Source organism: Rattus rattus, chromosome 1 (genome assembly GCF_011064425.1).
Source record: "Rattus rattus isolate New Zealand chromosome 1, Rrattus_CSIRO_v1, whole genome shotgun sequence".
Lineage (NCBI taxonomy): Eukaryota > Metazoa > Chordata > Mammalia > Rodentia > Muridae > Rattus > Rattus rattus.
The window spans coordinates 38,540,931-38,562,627 of NC_046154.1; the positions used below are offsets into that span (position 1 = coordinate 38,540,931).

The window sequence follows — 21,697 nt, forward strand, 5'->3', positions numbered from 1 at the left end:
GGTTAGTTGTACATTGGATAATGGTAGGTGGGCAATGAGCAGATGATGAGCTGAAGGAAGCCTAATAGGCATCTGTGGGTGAGGGACATCCAGGTCACAGCCCACGGCCTTGTGCTCCCCTGAACGCTTCAATGTGTCTCACGTGGAGGAATCAACAACCAGACAAGAAGTTTTAAGTCCCAGTCCCTACACACCACAGGCCTCCGTTTTCCCATCTGTACAATGGGAAAGGCACAAAAGGTCTTCGTGCTCCTAATCCCTTGATGTTTGGGGGGTGTTCATGCTGTGCTTCTGTGACCTGCTCTCTAGGATCAGGGGTTATTATCTGTGTTCTGGAGCACATGTATAAAGAGCCACGTGAGACTGTGTGTGTGTGTGTGTGTGTGTGTGTGTGTGTGTGTCACTGGGAGGAGGGGAGACCCTAGAACAATGTCCTGCCTCCCAACCTTCTCAATAGGCGGAAGCCACTGGCTTCCTCCCTTTCCTGTCTCCCGAGCTCCAGCAATGCAGATGGAAGGAACAGAAGGGATGGAACAGCCTAACCGTCCCCAAGTCTGTCTTTGTCACAACCCGCCCCCCACCTCAAATGGTCCCCTCCAGGGACTTCCAGGCCACACCCATCCCCAGGCTACTGGGGGCTGGACATGGGAGGACAACTCTTCCCACCCCTCTCGCCCCTGCCACCCCTCCCACCCTAAGCATCATTTCCTCTTCCTCCCCAGCACCGAGGTGCACTGAGCCGAACAGGCTGAACCCTCAGACCCACAGCAACCGACCCCGGGCCCAGCCGGCCTCGGCTGGCCCAGGTCAGCCTCCGGAGTATGGTCTGGTGGGGATCCCCTTTCCTGCTCCCCATTCTTTTTCTGGCCTCTCATGTTGGTAAGTCTTCCCTGCGCGTCTCCCTGACTCCTGATTTAAGGCCTTAATCTGAGCTCCCCACCCTCAAGAAACCTTAGCATCACATAGCAATGGACCTCACAATATGCTGCCATGGGTTGGGGGAGGGGAATGGAGTTATTGTTTAATGGGTGCAGCATTTCAGTTTGACAAGATGAAAGGAGCTATGAAGTTGGGTGTGGTGGTGCATTCCTTTAATCCCGGCACTTGGAAGGCCAGCCTGGACTACATAGAGAGCTCCATGTTAACCATATGGAGACATAGTGAGACCCTATGTCAAAAACAAAAACAAGAGCTGTGGAAATGGGTGGTGAAGTTTACACGTTGTTCTGAATTTATTGACACTGAATTGACTGTTTACAAATGGTTCTGCTGGGAAATTCTAGGGTAGATGTGTTTTAACACAACTTAAACATTGGAGGGAAAAGCAGAAACCACCATCACCACCACCACCACCACCATCATCATCATCACCATCACCACCACCACCACCACCATCATCATCACCATCACCACCACCACCACCACCATCATCACCACCACCACCACCACCATCATCATCACCACCACCACCACCACCACCATCATCATCACCACCACCACCACCACCACCATCATCATCGTCATCATCATCATTATCATCATCATCGTCATCATCATTTTGATCTACCAAAAATGAGATCCGGGTAGGGAAAACTGAGGCAGGTGCTGGGAGCAGAGGTCAGTGTGTGTGTGTGGGGGTGTGTGGTAGAGGTCAGTCAACAACTTGGACCTCAGGAGTAACTGTGTTGGGCTTATTCAATAATTTATTGGACAGACAGGCATGATGGCTTTAATTTCAGCCTGGTCTACATAGTGGGTTCCAGAATAGCCAGAACTACATAGAGAGACCCTGTCTCAAAATAATAATAATAATAATAATAATTATTATTATTATTATTATTATTAATTTATTTATTTATTTAGCACCAATGCCCATTGGCTGAGAATATGGAAACACCCAAACCCATCCAGTGACAATTACACGATGCTAGCCTCTCAGATTGACACGTTTGCTGTCTAAAAGGAGCTGAGTATACAGAGGTCTTGGAGAAGTTTCTAAAAGCTGGTGGCAGTTTCTTTCAGTCTGCTGATTAGAGAAGTGTCAGAGGTTGCCTCTGAGTGGTTTACAGTCTAGTGGGGAGCACAGGCCAGGGATGAGGGCCAGACAGAAACAGACATCAAGAGTTCTTGAGGAGCACTGACAAGAGAGCCGCCAGCTTACTCTGCCATGGGCCCAGAAAAGTCAGGAAGGAAGTAGGCAGGGGTTGGGGATTTAGCTCAGTGGTAGAGCGCTTACCCTGGGTTTGATCCCAGCTCCAAAAAAAAAAAAAAAAAAAAAAAAAAGAAAGAAAAAAAAGAAAAGAAAGAGGTAGGTAGGCAGCCACCAGAGCAGTAAGTGTAAACTTGGGAGGTATGGACGCCCATGAGAAAAAAACTGTAGAAATATGTTCCAGATTGGGAGCTTAGAGAAGAGGAGTTCGGGCTAGGCCAACCTGGCTCAGCTAGTTTCTAACTGTGTGACCTTGGGCAAGTCCTGAGCTTTTGTTCGCTGGTTGTAAAATGGAGATAATAACACACACCTCCAAGGACGGTCAGGCCCTGAAAGGAAGAGAGCATCACTAAAGGGCCCGGTGCATAATTGACATCCAATAAACATTAATTATTATGACAGCAGGAACAGAAGATGACTCTGAAGTTAGTGTCTCAGGTAATGGGCGTTGTCCTCTGACTCAGAAAACCTGGGAGAGGTGAGGGTTTAGGAAACACTGATGCAAATGCATTTGGAGCTGAAAGGCCGCACCAGGGCTACTGACTCAGGGGTGACAGTTAAAGCCGAGGGAGCAGATGAACGTGCTCAAGGAAGCCTGAGAATAATTATTACTCAAAGGATATCAACTTCACTGGGGGCCGTGAGGGTGCCGTAGAGAAAGGGCATTTGGTGCCTGCGAGACGGCCGCGAGATGCCAGTTTCTTTGACTTCTGATAGACTGTGAAATGTAATTTAAATGGTATTTAAATGAATTGATTACCTGACAGCTAACAGGCAGGGAAGGGACAGGGAAGGAGGGGCCTTGGAAGGTCTGGAATCACAGATCTGAGGCAGGCTAGTCACCCTCTTCCCATCGATCTCGCCCACTTCAGGGTACATATTTTATGCTCCAGTTGCTTTAGCCCTAGGCAGCTCCCCTCCCCACACTATAATTTTTCTCATTGTTGACGGTAGGATGGCCTCTCCCTACCCCTGACCTTTCTCCTTCTGCTCCTCCTCACCCGAATAACTCCACGAGTCCTTTGTGTTTTTGTTTTTTCTGATGAATCTCCTATCTGCATCGTCTCCTCCCTTCCCCCAGGCTGGGTTGGCATTCCTCCCTCTTCTCCAACTCCTGACCTGGGAGGGATTCTGTGTCTGGCCCTCCAGCTTCTGAAGGCAGGATCTAGACCCACGTGTGACTGTGTCTCCCTGGCTGGTGGGGCTCGTGACTTCATTTCTGCCCCTATCTTCAATCCCAGCCAACCAAATGGTCCTCAATTAGTTAAGCAACGAGGAGGGTGTCCTCATGAGACTCCAGTCTCGGTGACTCTTCTAAGCTGCACCTCCGTGGTGGAGAAGAGATGAGTGGCTCTGGGATAGCCTTGGAAACGGTTCAGAGAGGAGACAGGGCAGTGACCCGATGGCGACAGAGGCATAGCTCATTCCCTGTCATGCCCAGAGAAGGGCATGTGCTTTTGCTTATGTTTTAGGACGGAAGAGGCTTGAGGGTAAAGGGCAAGCACCTGTGGAAGGGAAGGGAATGGGCAGAAATCTTTGAAAAAGCGAAGTCTTCTTCGGAGGGCACAGTGAAACATTAACGCAAGTCGATGGTGGAGTCGCGCGCTCCTGGGGCTGCTGAGTTGGCAGGATTCCACCCCGGAGTCACTGTTGTCTGGTCCCAGGTGCATCCGTGGACTTAACATTGCTGGCCAATCTGCGTATCACCGAACCCCAGCGTTTCTTCCTGACCTGTATGTCTGGTGAGGCGGGAGCAGGGAGGAGCTCCGACGTCTGGGGCCCGCCCCTGCTGCTGGAAAAGGATGATCGCATAGTGCGCACCTTCCCACCCGGGCAGCCCCTGCACCTCACTCGCAACGGTTCACATCAGGTCACGCTGCGGGGCTTCTCCAAGCCCTCGGATTTAGTAGGCGTCTTCTCCTGCGTGGGTGGAGCTGGCACTAGGCGCACTCGAGTCCTCTATGTGCACAACAGCCCGGGGGGTGAGTCTGGCCTACCAGGAGAGGGACCCGCCAGAGAGAGGGCTGTTTTGTAGCTCACTGACCTTACCTTTCACCCACAGCACACCTGTTTCCAGACAAGGTCACACACACGGTGAACAAAGGTGATACCGCTGTGCTTTCTGCACGAGTGCACAAGGAAAAGCAGACTGATGTGATTTGGAAGAACAATGGTGAGGGGCATTTGGTTGGACGGGTAGACCCATGGTGTTGACACCCCAGGACCTCCATCCCTGGTCAGCCATATACTTAGTCCATCACCCTGGTCCACCTTCTGGATGCTTCTGGCCAACCTCCAGGACCTTCCATCTCATTTCTAGCCCTGAGCCACCCACCTACTGTACTAAGAGGACCAGGAACCTGTGGCCAGCTACCTCTTAAGTGCTATGTTAAGGCCTCATCTTTGACCCTCCCCTGGGAGTTAGCAGGTGCTGTCACATGGCCTGCGTAAGGAGAGCAGTAGTCCCCAAAGGAAAGAAGAGAGCTGGTAACATGTGCCTAGCACAGGCCAAGAGAAATCTAACCTCTCTCAAAGACTTACCTAACTCTGATCCTTGATCCCAAGGCAGACATATGCTGGAATCCACAGAGATTTGTGGGTCTCAGCGCTGGGCCTGCCCACCACCCTGTCCTTATCCACTCCTTGGAAGGACTCTTTTTTTTTTTTTTTGTCTTAAGTACATCCCAAAATGGCTGCCTCATCCCCACAATCTGGTCAACTCTTGGATACTTGGCTCCTCAGGGAGAAGATCTTTTTCCTTGGGCAGAAAGCGTTGAACCAAAGGGAGCTGCAGAAGCAGAATCAGGGAGGGAGACCTGAGTCTTTGCAGTTTGTCTGGAGTTCTTATCAAAGACAGGAAGGAACAGGGTTGAACACTTGACTAGCAGTATGGATTCTAGATGAAGAGGCTGGGAAAGAGCCCTGAGGGGCAAAAGAGCGAGACCTAGAAGGAAACAGCACACTGGGAGGCAGGGCTGGCAAGAACAAAAGCAGGAGGGTCTGACAGACGTTTCTAGAGGGTAAACAAGCATTTTGGAATTCCAGAATGTCAGGGGTCAGGCAGGGTGTGGTGGGGTATGGGACTGGAGGCCTCAGCAGGGACCACGGTGGAGAGAACAACTGCCAGGGGACTGGCTGCCATCCTGGAGCCAAGGGGAGCCATGAGAGCATTCAACAGTAGTGGGGTACGAAGAGTCTATTGTAAAAGCAGCCCCCCGGCTGTCCAGCAGAGGGTGGGCAGACAGGGCCAGTGTGGAAACAGGGAGCTCCTGTGAAAGGCACGAGAAGAGGGCTGGCTTATGAAATGGAGATGGGGAGAGGAAGGACTTGGTGTGTTGGGAGGCTCAGAGAGCACGTAGAGGGCGTTCTCCTGCTTCCTAGCTTGGATACTGGTGGTGTTCCCAGGTCTGACCGCTGTGGGCGGGGCACACTGGTGGGACCATGGCAGAGGGAGGTAATGCCAGCCTCCCTGTGATTCTGAGGGCCCTTGATTGTGTTCCCCAGGATCCTACTTCCATACCCTGGACTGGCATGAGGCCCATGATGGGCGGTTTCAACTGCAGCTCCAAAATGTACAGCCACCATCGAGTGGCATCTACAGCGCCACCTACCTAGAGGCCAGCCCCTTGGGCAGTGCCTTCTTTCGGCTCATCGTGCGAGGTAAGGGGCAGAAGGCAGAGGTGGTGTGGGAGGCTGTGAACCTCGTATGTACTTCCTTTGGGTCTCAGGATCCACGGGGGCCCTAGGAGCTGCCCTAGTCCTCAGCAGCTTCGAGCAGGTGGGTGAAGGTCAGCTACAGAATACACTTTCCTCCAGGCTGTGAGGCTGGACGCTGGGGGCCAGGATGCATCAAGGATTGCCCGGGCTGCCTGCATGGAGGTGTCTGTCATGACCACGATGGCGAATGTGTGTGCCCCCCTGGATTCACTGGCACCCGCTGTGAGCAGGGTAAGTGGGAAAAACTAGGACCTAGGCAGGAAAGGGTGTCTGGTCGGGAGAAGAATGTAAAACGCTGGAGATGAAGCTTAGCATGTGAGACCCACAGAGTCTGTATACCGCACACTGTTTTTCAGCCTGCAGAGAGGGTCGTTTTGGACAGAGCTGCCAGGAACAGTGCCCAGGCACAGCAGGCTGTCGGGGTCTCACCTTCTGCCTCCCAGATCCCTATGGCTGTTCTTGTGGATCCGGCTGGAGGGGAAGCCAGTGCCAGGAAGGTATGGACTAAGCCACCTCCTGTGGGCATAAGTGTACCAGACCCTTCACTCTGTCCCTGACTTGAAGACCAAACCCTCCAATCCCCTGACCAGTTCCCACCACCACCACTACACCAGTCTATTGGAGAGCTTGTGTCCCATCTGAACTCTGCGGAGCCTGCCTGCCCTCTGTAACTGTATCACTTCCATTCCTAGCATGTGCACCTGGTCATTTTGGGGCAGATTGTCGCCTCCAGTGTCAGTGTCAAAATGGTGGTACTTGTGATCGGTTCAGCGGCTGCGTCTGCCCCTCTGGGTGGCATGGAGTCCACTGTGAAAAGTCAGGTATATGTTGCTGAGACCCCCCCCTCAAGACAGGCGAGGCGATCCTTCATCAAACACATCTCTGCCCAAGTCCTTCCCTTGGGGAGTTCAAATGTGGCAGATTGTTTTCACCATTCAGGTGCCCACAGTGTGAAGGCCGACAGCCTAGGGTGACCTCCTTCTGGGAGGAGTCAAGATCTGAAATTTAATGTGGAAGACACAAGAGAGATGACTGGGGAAGAATGTAGAGAAAGTGCAGGGAGTTGAGACCCTGCTTGTAAACTGGGACAAAAATGTAGGGGTTTAGGGGAGAGGTCAGCAGGAGTCACGTGACTGGGCCAAGGGTTGCTGCTTAAATGTGAGGAGCTGAATAGAAATTGCTCAAGAGTGTGCTGATCAGACTTGTATCTGAGGAAGAACCACGAGTAGAGTACAAAAGCCAGGGGCCGGAAGTGAAGGAGTTGACAGGCAGCCTCATACCTTCAATCTTAGCACTCAGGAGGCTGAGGCAAGAGGCTTGTCTGGAGTTCAAGGCCAGCCTGTGCGACAAAGTGAGTTTCAGGTCAGCCTAGGCTACATTGTGAGACAGACAGCGAGACACACACACACACACACACACACACACACACACACAGAGAGAGAAAGAGAGAGAAGAGAGAGAGAGAGAGAGAGACAGAGAGAGAGAGAGAGGGAGAGAGAGAGAGAGAGAGAGAGAGAGAGAGAGAGAGATCAATGATCAATGAAATTCAGCCTGAGCTGTTTGGGTGAGGGTCTGATTCTGAGTCTTAAAACATCCCAGGAGATGTGATGGGAGAGATGGAGGAGGTGAACCCTAGACCTGACTGGATGTGGGGCATCAGGACCTGAAGGACCCATGCGGCAGGACCTTGTTGATTTGAGTTTTAAGTAGCAGGAGAGACAGTAGGACCTTCACTGAGATGCAGAACATAGGACAGGGGGCATTTTGGGTGGTCACATGGCTGCCCCAGGATTGTTCAAGATGGCTGCCCTCTCTTTCTCTCTCTAGACCGGATCCCCCAGATCCTCAATGTGGCCACAGAGCTGGAGTTCAACTTAGGGACGATGCCCCGGATCAACTGTGCAGCTGCCGGGAATCCCTTCCCAGTACGGGGCAGCATGGAACTCCGCAAGCCAGACGGCACCATGCTCCTGGTCAGCCCTGGTCACCCCAACCCACTGTCTGCTCCCCCATCTCGCCAGCTTGACCGTTCATTTCTTGGGTCCCTAACCCAAGGAACTTTTTATAGGCTCTGCCCACTGCCCTGGCCATGACTTAAATAGGGCAGGCTAGCTGGTGACGGGATTCCATGGGGTCTGTGTTCCAGCAGTAGTCAGTACTTACTTATTCCCGTCTCACGTAGAATACACTCTCTGTCCCTGCCTCCTTGTCTCAGTCTACCAAAGCCATTGTGGAGCCAGACAGGACCACAGCTGAGTTCGAGGTGCCCCGTTTGACTCTTGGGGACAGCGGGTTCTGGGAATGCCGTGTATCGACGTCTGGTGGCCAAGATAGCCGGCGCTTCAAGGTCAATGTCAAAGGTTAGTGCTGTTCTAAGGTTTGGGGGGATAGATGGTATTCGGAGTAGGCACTACCTAATGCTGCTCAGGCGGGCATCCTAGCAGGAAAGGCAGAGCTTAGCTAGCCCCAGGCTAAGAAGAAGGCCAATGGCCAGTCAGTGCCAACGCTGGAACACAGCTTGGTCCTACCTGGGAAAGACAGCCTATGGTTTAGAAACTAGAGACATCCTCCAGCCTCTCCTTGCCTCCTGCATGTTCACCTCTTACCCCTGCACCCAGTGTCCCTGTAACTCCACCTCTGAGATGCCTCTGATTCACCTCACATGGACCCCCAGGAACAGCGGACAGGTAAACCCGTTTGGGTCCTCAAAAGGGACACATACACAGGAGACTGTTGAGTGAACGAGAGAGCTGTCAAGCACTCAGAGCAGAGCACCGAGCACCTCTCCACCCACAAGGCGTCTTTCACTTCGCCAGTATGAGTCTGGGCACCCCAGTTCCCAAGTGTTCCCCATGTTGTCATGTTTGTATCTCTCCCTCCCTCTCCTCTTTTTCTTTGCTGTCTTCTGCTTCCCAATCCCTTGCCATCTCTAGCCCACTACCCCATCTACCTCTGTCTGCTCATTCTTTTATCAGAGCTTTGGACCCAGCCCTCCACTCAACTTGGATTCCAAGTGCTCTCTACGAGTTCTGTTGCCTTAAGCAAGTAATGGGACTTCACATTCTCACTGCGTAAAAGGAGAAGATTAGCACCCACAGGGCCAGGCTGGTAGGAAGACTAGATGATGCGTTTACATAGTTATCACAATGGCTGACACTTCTTATGTAAAATGGCATCTAGTGCCAAGGTGCCAACCCTTCCCTGGCAACACCACATGTGTTCTGTAGTCAGGACCCCTCCCCTGATGCCAATCCTGCATGGTGAACCTTCATGAGGCAGGGCATCATCTGGAAGGCCTGATCCCAGTGTGGAAATTGACGCCCGTTGTGTACCAGCCACTTCTCCCAGACTCTGGCTCCCTGAGAGAGCCACAGACACTGGGGACTCCTTAGGATCCAAGTTGGACCCTCATCTCCCTCAGATCTGTACCTGCCCCTGACAAACGGCTGTCACCTTACACACCTTCACCTTGACACCCTGCATCTTCCACACTCCTCACCCCCTTTCCTCCTTCCTTCCCTTCTTTCTTTCTCTCATGCTTTCCCAGAAAGTCGGCCTGGTCTTCTTTTCAGAGGAAGCCAAGGAACCTATTTCGGCATTAATACCAATAATAGAAAAGAGAAGCCGAGGCTGGAATAGGGACGGTGGCTGTGGAGGCAGCCTTACCTTCCAGCTTCCCTCTACTGAATGCTGCAAGGGCAGAGAGAGGTCTCCCAACCTCTGTCTGGCCACACCACTCTCTCACCTAGCATCTTTTGAGATACCTAACTCCTCATGGCCAAGCTACCCAGAGACCAGATCTTCCTTCCCTGGGCCGTCCCAGTCGTCTGAAGAACTTGGTCTCCTCCTGCCACACTAGATAATCTCCACACTGAGATCTGGAGGTGCTCACTGTCTAAGCCCAGAGTGCTCCCCTCTCCATGGCCCCTTACTGATCCCAGTTTTTTGGCAGTACCCCCAGTGCCTCTGACTGCACCTCGGCTCCTGGCCAAGCAGAGCCGCCAGCTTGTGGTCTCCCCACTGGTCTCCTTCGGTGGGGATGGACCCATCTCCTCTGTCCGCCTGCACTACCGGCCCCAGGACAGCATGATTACCTGGTCTGCCATTGTGGGTGAGTGGGGACAGAGTTAGGGGATGAAGCGTTGTGTAATAGTGAGGAATGGGGTGGGAACAGAAATGAGGGAGGGAATGGCACCAAAAGAAGAGGGGACGAAGGGGGAGTGGTGGCTTTAGGACATGCTTGGGACCAAGCATGTGTGTGGCACACCTCACCCCCAGTGGATCCCAGTGAGAATGTGACATTAATGAACCTGAAGCCAAGGACAGGATACAACGTTCGAGTGCAGCTGAGCCGGCCAGGGGAAGGAGGAGAAGGAGCCTGGGGTCCTTCAACTCTCATGACTACGGACTGTCCTGGTGAGGAGCCAAGATATATCCTTCCCTGTTCCCTCAGGGTTTCCTGCCATTGCCCACTCAGAATACGACTTGGTCCACCCCTGCCTTTCCCAGTGGAGTTTGTCCTAGCCTTGCCCAGTGGGAATTAATGGCCCACTTAGTCCCAAGCACCCATTGAGTGGTTCTGACTCCTTCTGACCTCTGGCCGCAGAGCCTTTGCTGCAGCCGTGGGTAGAGAGCTGGAACGTGGAGGGTCCTGACAGGCTACGGGTGAGCTGGTCTCTACCCTCGGTGCCACTGTCTGGTGATGGTTTCCTGCTGCGTCTGTGGGATGGGGCCCGGGGACAGGAGAGGCGGGAGAACATCTCATCCCCCCAGGCCCGCACTGCCCTCCTGACTGGACTCACGCCTGGCACGCACTACCAACTGGATGTGCGGCTATATCATTGCACCCTCCTGGGCCCTGCCTCACCCCCTGCGCATGTGCACCTGCCCCTCAGCGGTAGGTCCACTGTGGGAATGATGGGTTAGGGATAAGGGGAGGTGGCAAGAGACTGGGTAGACGTGGAGGGAACCCAGGATGAATGGGGAAGATAGGAGATACCAGGAGGACACACGTCACTTAGAGCATGTGGATCAGGGGCACATGAGGAGATTATGACTCTTGTGAAGAACAGGGCTATGGGGGGTTGGGGAGCATAAGCTACTATGAGGCCTAGGGAGGCAAGGTGACCAAGGGAAGAGGCAGCTTGGAGGTGGAGGTCACGTGGGGATGAAGATGAGTCCAGCCAGTGGGAAAGAGAGAGAAGGTAGCACAAGGCTCCCATGCTGGGATCCACGAAGCAAACTACATGCTAGAGTGACTGTGACTGACCGCACAGTTCATTCTATCCCTTCCTTCCCCTTCCCATCTCCCCAGGGCCTCCAGCTCCCCGCCACCTCCGTGCCCAGGCCCTCTCAGACTCTGAGATCCGTCTGATGTGGCAGCATCCCGAGGCTCCGCCTGGACCTATATCCAAGTACATTGTGGAGATTCAGGTGGCCGGGGGCTCAGGAGACCCTCAGTGGATGGATGTAGACAAACCCGAGGAGACGAGCACCACCGTCCGTGGTCTCAATGCCAGCACGCGCTACCTCTTCCGTGTGCGGGCCAGTGTGCAGGGTCTCGGCGACTGGAGCAACCCAGTGGAAGAGAGCACGCTGGGTAATGGTGAGAGCATGGGGTCTGCGATCCCTAGGTCCCCGGGACTGTGCTCTGCACGGGTCCCTCCACGTCACCCCCAACCCTGGAGCTAAGGCATCCCAAGACTTCTAAACAAGAGACATATAAGCCTGACTGTCCCACCTTGAATCCATTCCCCTGCTGAACTCGAGTCACCCTCGAGACCTCCCCATAGCGTGGACCAGGATGTCCAAACTCTCCCTCTGTGGGATCCCACGGTGGCCTCTGGGTTCCCTGACCCACGCCATCACCACAATCTGTCCCTTCCTGTGTCTAGGGCTGCAGAGTGTGAGCCCAGTCCAAGAGAGCCGGATGGCTGAAGACGGTCTGGATCGGCAGCTGGTCCTGGCTGTGGTAGGCTCCGTCTCTGCCACCTGCCTCACCATCCTGGCTGCCCTTTTAGCCCTGGTGTGTATCCGAAGAAGCTGCCTACATCGGAGACATACCTTCACCTACCAGTCAGGATCGGTCAGTGTCCCATACCCACTGGGTACACGGTCCCGTCTGTTGTGTGTGTTGGACCCACATACATGCGAGTACATACACGTATGCATGCGCATGTCCATGCCACAAATTTTAAGGTGCATCTAAGTGAGCCTTTAGGATACAAAATAGAACCTTTCTTTTTTTTTTTTTTTTTTTTTTTTTTTTTTTTGGAGCTGGGGACCAACCCAGGGGCCTTGCGCTTGCTAGGCAAGCGCTCTACCACTGAGCTAAATCTCACTCCTTTCTTTCCTTTTTTTAACTGAGCTCAGCTCTTGAGCCCATCCATATTAATGGTTGGATAATTAGGATTCTCAGTTAAAAAGAAGTCAGCTCTTCCATAGTTCACCAGGTCTCATTCAAGGCTTGGAGAACACCATTTGGAATTATCTTCTACACTTACCCATCCCCTGGGGGTCAGCTTGGATCATGTGGTGATATCCTGGAGCACAACTAGGGCCCATGCTGGCCTGTGTCATCATAGGCCCTCCCTTACGTGGAAGCCAGCCTCTATCTGTGTTCTGAATCTTACTGGCTGTGACTCTCATCCCAGCCTCCGATCCTTTGCTCTTTCTTTTTTGAGACAGGGTCTCTCTATGTAGACCAGGCTGGTTATGTGCTCACAGAGATGGCCTGCCTCTGCCTCCTGAGTTCTGGGGTTAAAAGTGTGCGTCACCATGCCCAGCCCCAGACTATACTCCAGGGGCTCTCTGGGAAACTGTTCACCTGGGCTTAGCTGCTCCCCTCAAAGGGCAGCAGTGTGTGGCCACACTGTTCACATAATTACCTTTGACCTCTAAAGTATACAAGGCCTGCAGCCTCACCTGCGTTCCCACTGGAGAGAGGTTCACTCTACAAACTTTTCTGGGTTTTTAGTCCCTTACAGGCCATGCCTCTGGCCCTCAGGCCTGTACAGACATGGGATGGGGAAGTGGTGCTGACACCTCTTCAGAAACCCAGACTCGCCCTATCTTGTCGTGTTCACCTATCCCATGATTCCTGTCTTCTCATAACTTCCTTCTCTTGTCACTTAGAATCAGGACTCTGGCCTTGGTCCTTTCTGCTTGGGCTCTTGCTATTTAAAGACACTTTAAAGACACTTAAGAGACATTTGGAGCACCAGCCAAAATGTCAGAAAGAAAAGAAGGAAAGAAACAACACTTCTCTCCCTCTCCTCTCCTCTCCCTCTCCCTCTCCCCTCCCTCTCCTTCTCCCTCTCCTTCTCCTCTCCTTCTCCTCTCCTTTCCCTCTCCTTCCCCTCCTTTCCCTCTCCCTCTCCTTCTCCCTCTCCCTCTTCTTCTCCCCCTCTCTCTCTTGCACTAACTCTCTTGTTTTGAAAGTTCACTGATCAAGGCTGGTATCTGCTGTGTCTTTAAATATCCCATCCAGAGTCCAGAGATTCAACTGGCTTCTTTGTCTGAGCTCTGTTGATCTCGCCTCTGAGGTCAGTGCACACAGAAAGCCATCACCACCATGGGGGGTGGGGAGAGGGTAACACAGCCAGATGCTGAAGCAAGGCAGGGAGGAAACAGCCTTTAACGAGTATTTGTTCATTACCAATATCAATTAGATGTTCCTGCACACAGCTATTCATGCTCATGCGCGTGCCGTGTAGTGGGGCAGAAAGAAGTACCTCCCATGTATGTATGCATGTGTCCCCATGCTGGCACACCTTCAGCTCTCTTGTGTATGTGTATTTGAATAGATGCTACTGCATGTGATGCAGTCACAGAACATATATGTGTATTCTGTTGTATGCCTCAGCTGCACATGCTCAGAGTGAACCCATGTGACCTGTGTCCCCGACACATGTCATGCTAGTCATCGGCTCACCTGGGGAGTCCACTGCATGGTCCGTCTGGACCTTGCTCTGGGTTCTCAAATTGCAACCCCTTACTCTGCTCAGCCGCTGCTGCTTTTCCTTCCATTAGCCCTGCCAGGATGCCCCTGCTCAGTAGAGAGAGCTGGACACTCCTCTTTGTTATGGTCCTTGAATCCTGGAGGGACAGGGAGCATCCCTGCCTCTGCTACTGTGAAGAAGAAAATCTGTCTACCTGCTCCCAGCAGCTCAGGGCTTAGCATGTAATGAACACTCAAGAAATTCACCTGCTGTGGCCTAAGTAAATGAATCAATAAAGCTTAGCTGTGGAGTTTGCTCAAAGACGGGAAGCCTACTTTCCCCATCATGTCTCATTTCAATTCTCTGCTTAAATATTAGAATTTTGTTTTAGTCCATTGGTCTCTCCGTGGTTTGGCAACTTACCCACGAACTCGTGTTCTACCTTGCAGCAACCCCACCCACCAGCACCCCCAGGACGATTCCCTCTGCATCTGTTACCTGAAACATTCCTGTGACTGTCACCTGTGATTCTGTGCAATGCCTGTCTCTGTTGGTGTGGCCCAGGCTAACCACCGGGACGCCCCCTGTCTGGCTCCGTCCATCTGTCTAACCTCTGGTCCCTCTCTCTATTATCTCCTTGCTCCCCTGTTTGTCCCCACATCTCTTGTGTGGACTGACTGCCTATTCCTCCCATCCCATGAAGGGTGAAGAGACCATCCTGCAGTTCAGCTCAGGGACCTTGACATTGACCCGACGGCCAAAGCCACAGCCTGAGCCTTTGAGTTACCCTGTGCTGGAGTGGGAGGACATCACCTTTGAGGACCTCATCGGGGAGGGGAACTTCGGCCAAGTGATCCGGGCCATGATCAAGAAGGACGGACTCAAGATGAACGCAGCCATCAAGATGCTGAAAGGTCCTCCTTGGTCGTGACTCCAGATCCCAGCTTCCTGCTCTCTCTTTGCCCCACCCATACCAGGCCCTACCTAGCTCCCCCAGCAACTGACCCCTCCCAGGGTGATCCCTGGCAAAAATCGACACTGATTTCTTTACACAGAGTATGCGTCTGAAAATGACCACCGAGACTTTGCAGGGGAACTAGAAGTTCTGTGCAAACTAGGACACCACCCCAATATTATCAACCTCTTGGGGGCCTGTGAGAACCGAGGTGAGTCCTGAGTTCATTTGCCGTTCCTCTGACGTCAGCTCTCACCCGTGTCACATAGGCACCTTGGGGCGATCCCTGCCTTCTCCACTCGTCACAGGATTCTCCTGCACACTGCGGCCTGTCTCTTACCATTGGGAACTACTCATAACAACACACGGCCTGGGTATAAACTCACCTTGTGTCTCCTTACCTCCCAGGCTACTTGTATATTGCGATCGAATATGCCCCGTATGGAAACCTGCTAGATTTCCTGAGAAAGAGCAGGGTCCTGGAGACTGATCCAGCTTTTGCTCGAGAGCATGGAACAGCCTCCACACTCAGCTCCCGGCAGCTGCTGCGCTTTGCCAGTGATGCAGCCAACGGCATGCAGTACCTTAGTGAGAAGCAGGTGTGTGTGTGTGCGTGTGTGTATGTGTGTGTGTGTGTGAGTATGTGTGCGTGTGTGTGTGCATGTGTGTGCGTGTGTGTGCGTGTGTGTGTGTGTGTGTGTGCGTGTATGCATGTGCGCACATGTGTGCACGCATGTACCCGTAGGGAGCGGGGAGGTATGGGAGGTACAAACCGTGAGAGGAAGGACACAACCGTAGGCTCTGGCCCTGGTGCCGAGTGACTGTAAACGCTACAAGGAGGGAGAAGAGGACAGGAGGCAGATGGGGAGGAGGTGATGGATTTGAAATCTCTGAAGGACATCCTGGGTGGAGGTGCACAAGTTGTGGGTACCAAACTGGCACTCAAAAGACAGGTCTAGGCTGGAGCCAGCGTGGGGGCTGCCACTGTGACAGTGACTGCAGCATCCAGCAGGGAAGACACGGAGACCCACTGAAGAGGGTGCAGTGGAGCCCAAGCATGATAAGGGAGGAATGACTGCCAGAGGGACACTGTGGCTTTTTACAGACAGCAGAGTTCGAGTCCTTGGAAGGAGAGAGAACGTGGAGGTCACTTACGGACTTTCATCAATAAGGGAGAGGGGACAAGATAGTGGGAAAATGGGACAGAGGGCACTGAAAGAAGAAAGGTCATATGGGGCTGTGCCCTGTGATCCCAGCTCTTGGGAGATAGAGGTGAACGGGTCAAGAGTTCAAGGCCAACCTGGGCTGCTTAGTAAGTACCAGACTAGCTAAGTCTAGTAGTGAGCTCTATTTCAGAAGATGAGGGGAGGGAGTGGAAGAAGAGAAAAAAGAAAATGAGAGAGAGAGAGAGAGAGAGAGAGAGAAAGAGAGAGAGAGAGAGAGAGAGAGAGAGAGAGAGAGAGAGAGAGAGAGAATGGAAGGAGAAGCTGGCAGCAAATTGATTTTCCCAGTCCCAGAAAGGTCAATACTACCTGAACTTGTGTTCCAAGCCAGGGGAACGATCGGGTGAGGGCCAGCAGTGACTTTTCTGGGACCCTAGTCAGCTGACCCACAGCTGAGGCATATGTGGGTGGGAAGATGCAGGGGCTGCTACTGGCCCTATGCTCCAGGACCCACCCCCTCATCCCTCTCCTCCCTGTCTTCTCACATTGCCTGCAGTTCATTCACAGGGACCTGGCTGCTCGAAATGTTCTGGTCGGAGAGAACCTGGCCTCCAAGATTGCAGACTTTGGCCTTTCTCGGGGGGAGGAAGTATATGTGAAGAAGACGATGGCAAGTCTCATTCAGGCTTCCCCACTTGGGGCCCATGCCCGAACCTGCCCCCCAAGCCCCTCAAAAAGCCCTTTCTTCCACCCCGCCCTTAGACCCTTTCCTTCACAGGGCCGTCTTCCTGTGCGTTGGATGGCCATTGAGTCCCTCAACTACAGCGTCTACACTACCAAGAGTGACGTGTGAGTGGGGCAGGGGACTGAGCACTTGGCTCCCAGGACACTCAGGCGCATGTGATGCATGCACACGTGCGTGCACACACACACACACACACGACCATCTTAGCACACTTCCCCTTATCTCCGGGTATGTCCATCTCAGCCTCCTGAGCTGCTGTTCCTGGCCCTGAGCCCTTGGACTGCCCTCTGACCACCACCTACTTCCTGTTTCTGCCCCAAGACTTCCTAGAATCCCCCTCCACACCAGAACTCCCTGTCCTGGCCTTAGGCCTGACATGCACCTGCACAGAGCCTCTTCCCATACAAGATGCACAGAACAAGAGAGCTTTAAAGCCAGGATTTGGATCTTGTTCTTAGCTGTGTGACCTTTGCACAAAAGCTAACCTTTCAGACTTCAGTGTTTCCACCTGTAAAACCGTAAGTTGGTAAAGTTCAAATCTTAGAGCTGTTGTGAGTAAGGTAACCAGTGCTCAGACCAAGGCAAGTGCTCAATAAAAATGTCAGTTAAAAATATTCTCAGTACGGGGCTAGAGACAGTTCTGTAGTTAAGAGTAATGGATACTTTCCCAGAGGAACTGAGTTCGAGTCCCAGAACCCACGTGGTGGCTCACGACTGTCTATAACTCCAATTCCAGGGGATAGAACACCCTTTTCTGAAATCTGTGTGCACCAGAGGTGTCCATATTCCTGCCCACAGACAAAAACCTCATTCCCCAAACTAAATCCAAAAAATATTAAAAAGAAATTCTTTAAAATGTTAGTTGTGAGGACTGGGAAGATGGCTCAGCTGGCAGAGTGCCTGCTTTGCAAGCATGATGGCTCACGGTCAGATCCCCAGCACCCACATGAGGGAGGGAGAGAGAGGAAAGAAGGAGGGGTGGGGAGGGAGGGGAGGGGAGGGGAAGGGAAGGGAGTGGAGGAGAGGGAGGGGGGAAGGGAAAGGTATGTAGCACAAACTTGGAGTCCCAGTTCTAGGGAGGCAAAGACAGGGGGATTCCTGGGTCTTGCTAGCCAGTCTATCAGAAACAGCAAGTTCCAGGTTCAGTGAGAAAGCTAAGTGTCCAAAAACTAAATAAAGAAGCCCAGTGTCCACTTATGAACTACAGAGAGAGAGAGAGAGAGAGAGAGAGGAGGGAGGGAGAGGGGAGGGAGAGGGAGAGGAGAGGGGAGAGAGAGAGAGGGAGAAAGAAATACACAATAGAAATACACAAAAGAAATAACACAAATGTTACTTTAATTACTTGAGTCTGGGGACCAAGACCTATGAGACAGGTTCAGTAGAATAGGAACAGTAACTGACCAACGCTAGATGCTAGCAGAGACTCATGAGGGTCTGGGGAGTGGCTACACCATTGGTTAGGTAGAGATTGAACTGTGTCTCCTACGATGTAACCAAGTGCATCCTTCTCCTTTCAGCTGGTCGTTTGGGGTCCTCCTCTGGGAGATAGTGAGCCTTGGTAAGCCCACACCCAGTTTCCCAGGGCATTCCCTCTTACCGTGGGGCCCTGGGCTGAGGGAACCTTGTACCCACTGCAGGAGGCACGCCCTACTGTGGCATGACCTGTGCTGAGCTCTACGAGAAACTGCCTCAAGGCTATCGCATGGAGCAGCCTCGAAACTGTGATGATGAAGTGTGAGTTCACTTCCCTTGGAGCTCTGGGAACTCAACTCTGAGATGAGTGGCCTCTGCTTTGAACAAGTGACCTGACCCCCACCCCCAGTCAGTCCCTCACCTTACAGCAGTCCCATCTCGCCCCCAGGTACGAGCTGATGCGGCAGTGCTGGCGGGACCGTCCCTATGAGCGCCCCCCCTTTGCCCAGATTGCACTACAGTTGGGCCGCATGCTGGAAGCCAGGAAGGTAAGAGGTTGGATGAGAGGGGGATGGGCATCCTCCAAGCTCACAGGAGGTACCATCTCATAGATGCCACATATGAGGTCACTGTGCCTCCCACACTGTTACCCAAACTCCCTCAGCTGGGACTGTCACCACAACTGGGTTGGACTTAAAATGCAGCCCATGCTGGGTTTAGACACTAGAACCACACATAGTCTTCCAGAGATGTTACTGTCAACAGCAAATCCCTCACCTAAATTCCAGACTCCTTGTCTGCCTTCTTCCAAGCCATCAACCCATTCTCTCCTATCTGATGCCAGAGGAAATGCCTGAATGGTCACCCAAAAGGAGGAGTGGCTGAGTGACACAGGAAGAGCTGAATACACATTAGTGATGCAGTAATCATATGAACAAGCACAGTATCTGAGTCAAAGAACCATGTGACTAGCTAGATTACCAGACAGAAATGAAAGAAGAAATATAGCAAAATGCGGAAACATGAAAATGGTTTTCTTGGCTTGGCGGTGGAGGTGCACAGCTTTGATCCCAGCACTCTGGACGCAGAGGCAGGTCCACCTCTGAGTTCAAAGTCAGCCTGGTCTACGGATGGAGCTCCAGGACAGCCAGGGCTACACAGAGAAACCTTGTCTCAAACCCCCCCCCCCCAAAAAAAAAAAAACAAAAAACAGGGATGAGAAGGAAGTGATGGGGAGCAGAGAAGAAGGAAAGGGAAGGAAGGGAAAGGAAGGGAAGGGGAGGGGAGGGAAGGGGAGGGAAGAACAAATAATCATATACAGAGAGCTGGGTAATCAACAGTAATCATGAAGTGATTTTTTGACAGTGCCTCACTATGTAGCTTTGGCCTGGGGCTTGTTTTGTCAACCAGGGTGGCCTTGAACTCACAGAGATCTGCCTGCTAATGCTCCACTAAATCTTGCTCCTCCCACAGGCCTACGTGAACATGTCACTGTTTGAGAACTTTACCTACGCAGGCATCGATGCCACAGCTGAGGAGGCCTAGGCTGCCCCCCCACCAGAACCTGGCTCTGCTGGCCGGAGCAAACTGCTTCCACCTGTGACTCTGAACCCTTCCAACCTCTGACCCAAGCTGTCTCAAGAAAGTCTTTTAATTTAAAGGAGAAAGGAAAGGATCCAGGAAACATGGGGTGGAGGGAAACGGGGATCCCCATTTTTGGCAGCTGCTCCTATAGCTACCCCATCATATTCTTCCTTCTACAAATGTGCTCCCCACTCTGCTGCTCCCCAAACCCAAACCCCACTTCTGATCCTCTACCGAAAGCGGCATGCATGTTACTAACACCCCGTTTAGCTACCCGACTCTCTGCTCGTACTCAAAAAAATAAATGCTTGGAACAGCCATGTGAGTACATCTACATTTACAGACAACTTCTGAGGAAAGGAAGCACTGTCCCAGGGCACTGCCTAAGCCCTGCCCTTACGTCAGGGCTCTAGGTGTTCCGGAGGACCCTTTGGCCACATACACCACACATGCTACCAGTCCCCACCTCCATCCCAATCACGGTACAGTTTCTCTTTGGTCCCCTTCCTGCTTCCCAGCCTCCTCACCAGGAAGTCTCCCTGCATCTCTGGCAGAGTCTTTGCTCTGCCCCAACCGGTCTATGCCAGGATTGGCTGAAGCACAGTTTAGCTCCAAGTGACATTCTGCCCCAGAGAGATGGTGGCTGGATTTGGAGGACTTGTGTTCCTCTCACTCTTGGCTTCTAGGCAGCCCTTCTCTGGCAGGTCACCAGCTTACAACCAGCTAATTGGTCTAAAAGGAGAGAGGCAGAGGCCCTCCAACCTCAGCCAGATGAGGTAAATTCCTTTGGAGTGGTATTGGGGGAGGTGTTCCTCTCCTAGCTGAAAGGGAGTCCCTTCCTCATCCCCACCCACACTGCCTGATGTGTGGTCTGTCTGACTTGCTTTTCCTTTGATTGCTCATGGGTGTTCTCAGCTGTCTCTACTGGGTCTTAGGAAACAGGTGTAATCTTTTTCTCCCCAATGAATCAGATGAACAACCCACTGTGACCGTGTAGTTAACGCCACAGATCCTAGACTGGCAGACTGGAGCTCAAGTGCTTGTGTGCCACATATTGCCTGTGTGGCCTTCCTCACACCATTTAACCTCTCTGAGCCTGTTTTTCTCCTCTGAGAAACGGGGTTGATTATACATACCTCGTCGTTGCTGGTGTCAAATAAGGTCTTCCGAAATCCTGGGCCCTGTACGTAGTAGCTAAGTGCTATCTGACGATGGTGGACTCTACAGCAACGCAAAGATCTGTAGTGAACAGAGCTGAACGTGTGGAACCTGAAGTGATTCAAGAAGAAGAAATTCACTGGAGTGAACAGGAGGCTGATGTGGGGTAGATGGGACCTGTGGAGATGAACCTTCAGCGTGACACTCACTGCAGGGATGTGGTCCAGGGGCAGGCATTGAAAAAGGCCGTCCTAGGGCTGGAGAGATGGGTCGGTGATCAAGTGCATGTCCTGCTTTCCCAAAGGCTCTGAGTTTGTGTCTCGATGCTCACAACCAGTGCTTATAACTAGATCTAGCTCCAGAAGATCCGAGACCCTCTGAAGGCTGGCCTCCACAGGAATTTGTACTCACATGACACTTACCCACCCCCACATACACATACACACACCTTAAAACATAGAATATATCTTTTTTTTAATAAAGTTGTCTAGGGCTGGGAATGTAGTTCAGTGAACAGAGTACTAGCCTAGAATGCACAAAGCCCTGGGTCCGATTCCCAGCACCGTAGAAACTGGGCATAATATTATAGGTCTGCACTCTGAGTACTGGGGGCGAATAGAGGCAAGAGAGTCAGAAGTTCAAGGTCATCCTGGTCAGAGGTCAGCCTGGACTTCATGAAACCCTGCCTAAAATAAAATTAAAAATAATTAGTCCTCTGTCAGATGTGAAGATCTTTTCCTATTCTGTAAGCTGCTGTTTTGTCCAGATGACAGTGCCCTTTGCCTTACAGAAGCGTTTCAGTTTCATGAGCTC

The 21,697-nt window shown here is 52.3% G+C and overlaps 1 protein-coding gene across 1 annotated transcript; it reads left to right on the forward strand.

The window, feature by feature from the left end:
- Positions 1-700: 700 nt before the first annotated feature.
- Tie1 (tyrosine kinase with immunoglobulin like and EGF like domains 1) lies at positions 701-20,046 on the forward strand. Its single transcript, XM_032899207.1, has 23 exons — positions 701-879; positions 3,874-4,191; positions 4,272-4,382; positions 5,714-5,869; positions 6,026-6,157; positions 6,283-6,423; positions 6,619-6,747; positions 7,754-7,899; positions 8,142-8,286; positions 9,879-10,037; positions 10,205-10,342; positions 10,533-10,823; positions 11,241-11,531; positions 11,821-12,011; positions 14,570-14,780; positions 14,922-15,032; positions 15,230-15,420; positions 16,541-16,654; positions 16,763-16,833; positions 18,247-18,287; positions 18,367-18,463; positions 18,591-18,690; positions 19,616-20,046. Exons 1-23 carry the CDS (start codon positions 822-824, stop codon positions 19,685-19,687), a joined length of 3,414 nt encoding a protein of 1,137 aa, XP_032755098.1. The 5' UTR covers positions 701-821; the 3' UTR covers positions 19,688-20,046.
- The last annotated feature ends 1,651 nt before the right edge of the window (positions 20,047-21,697 follow it).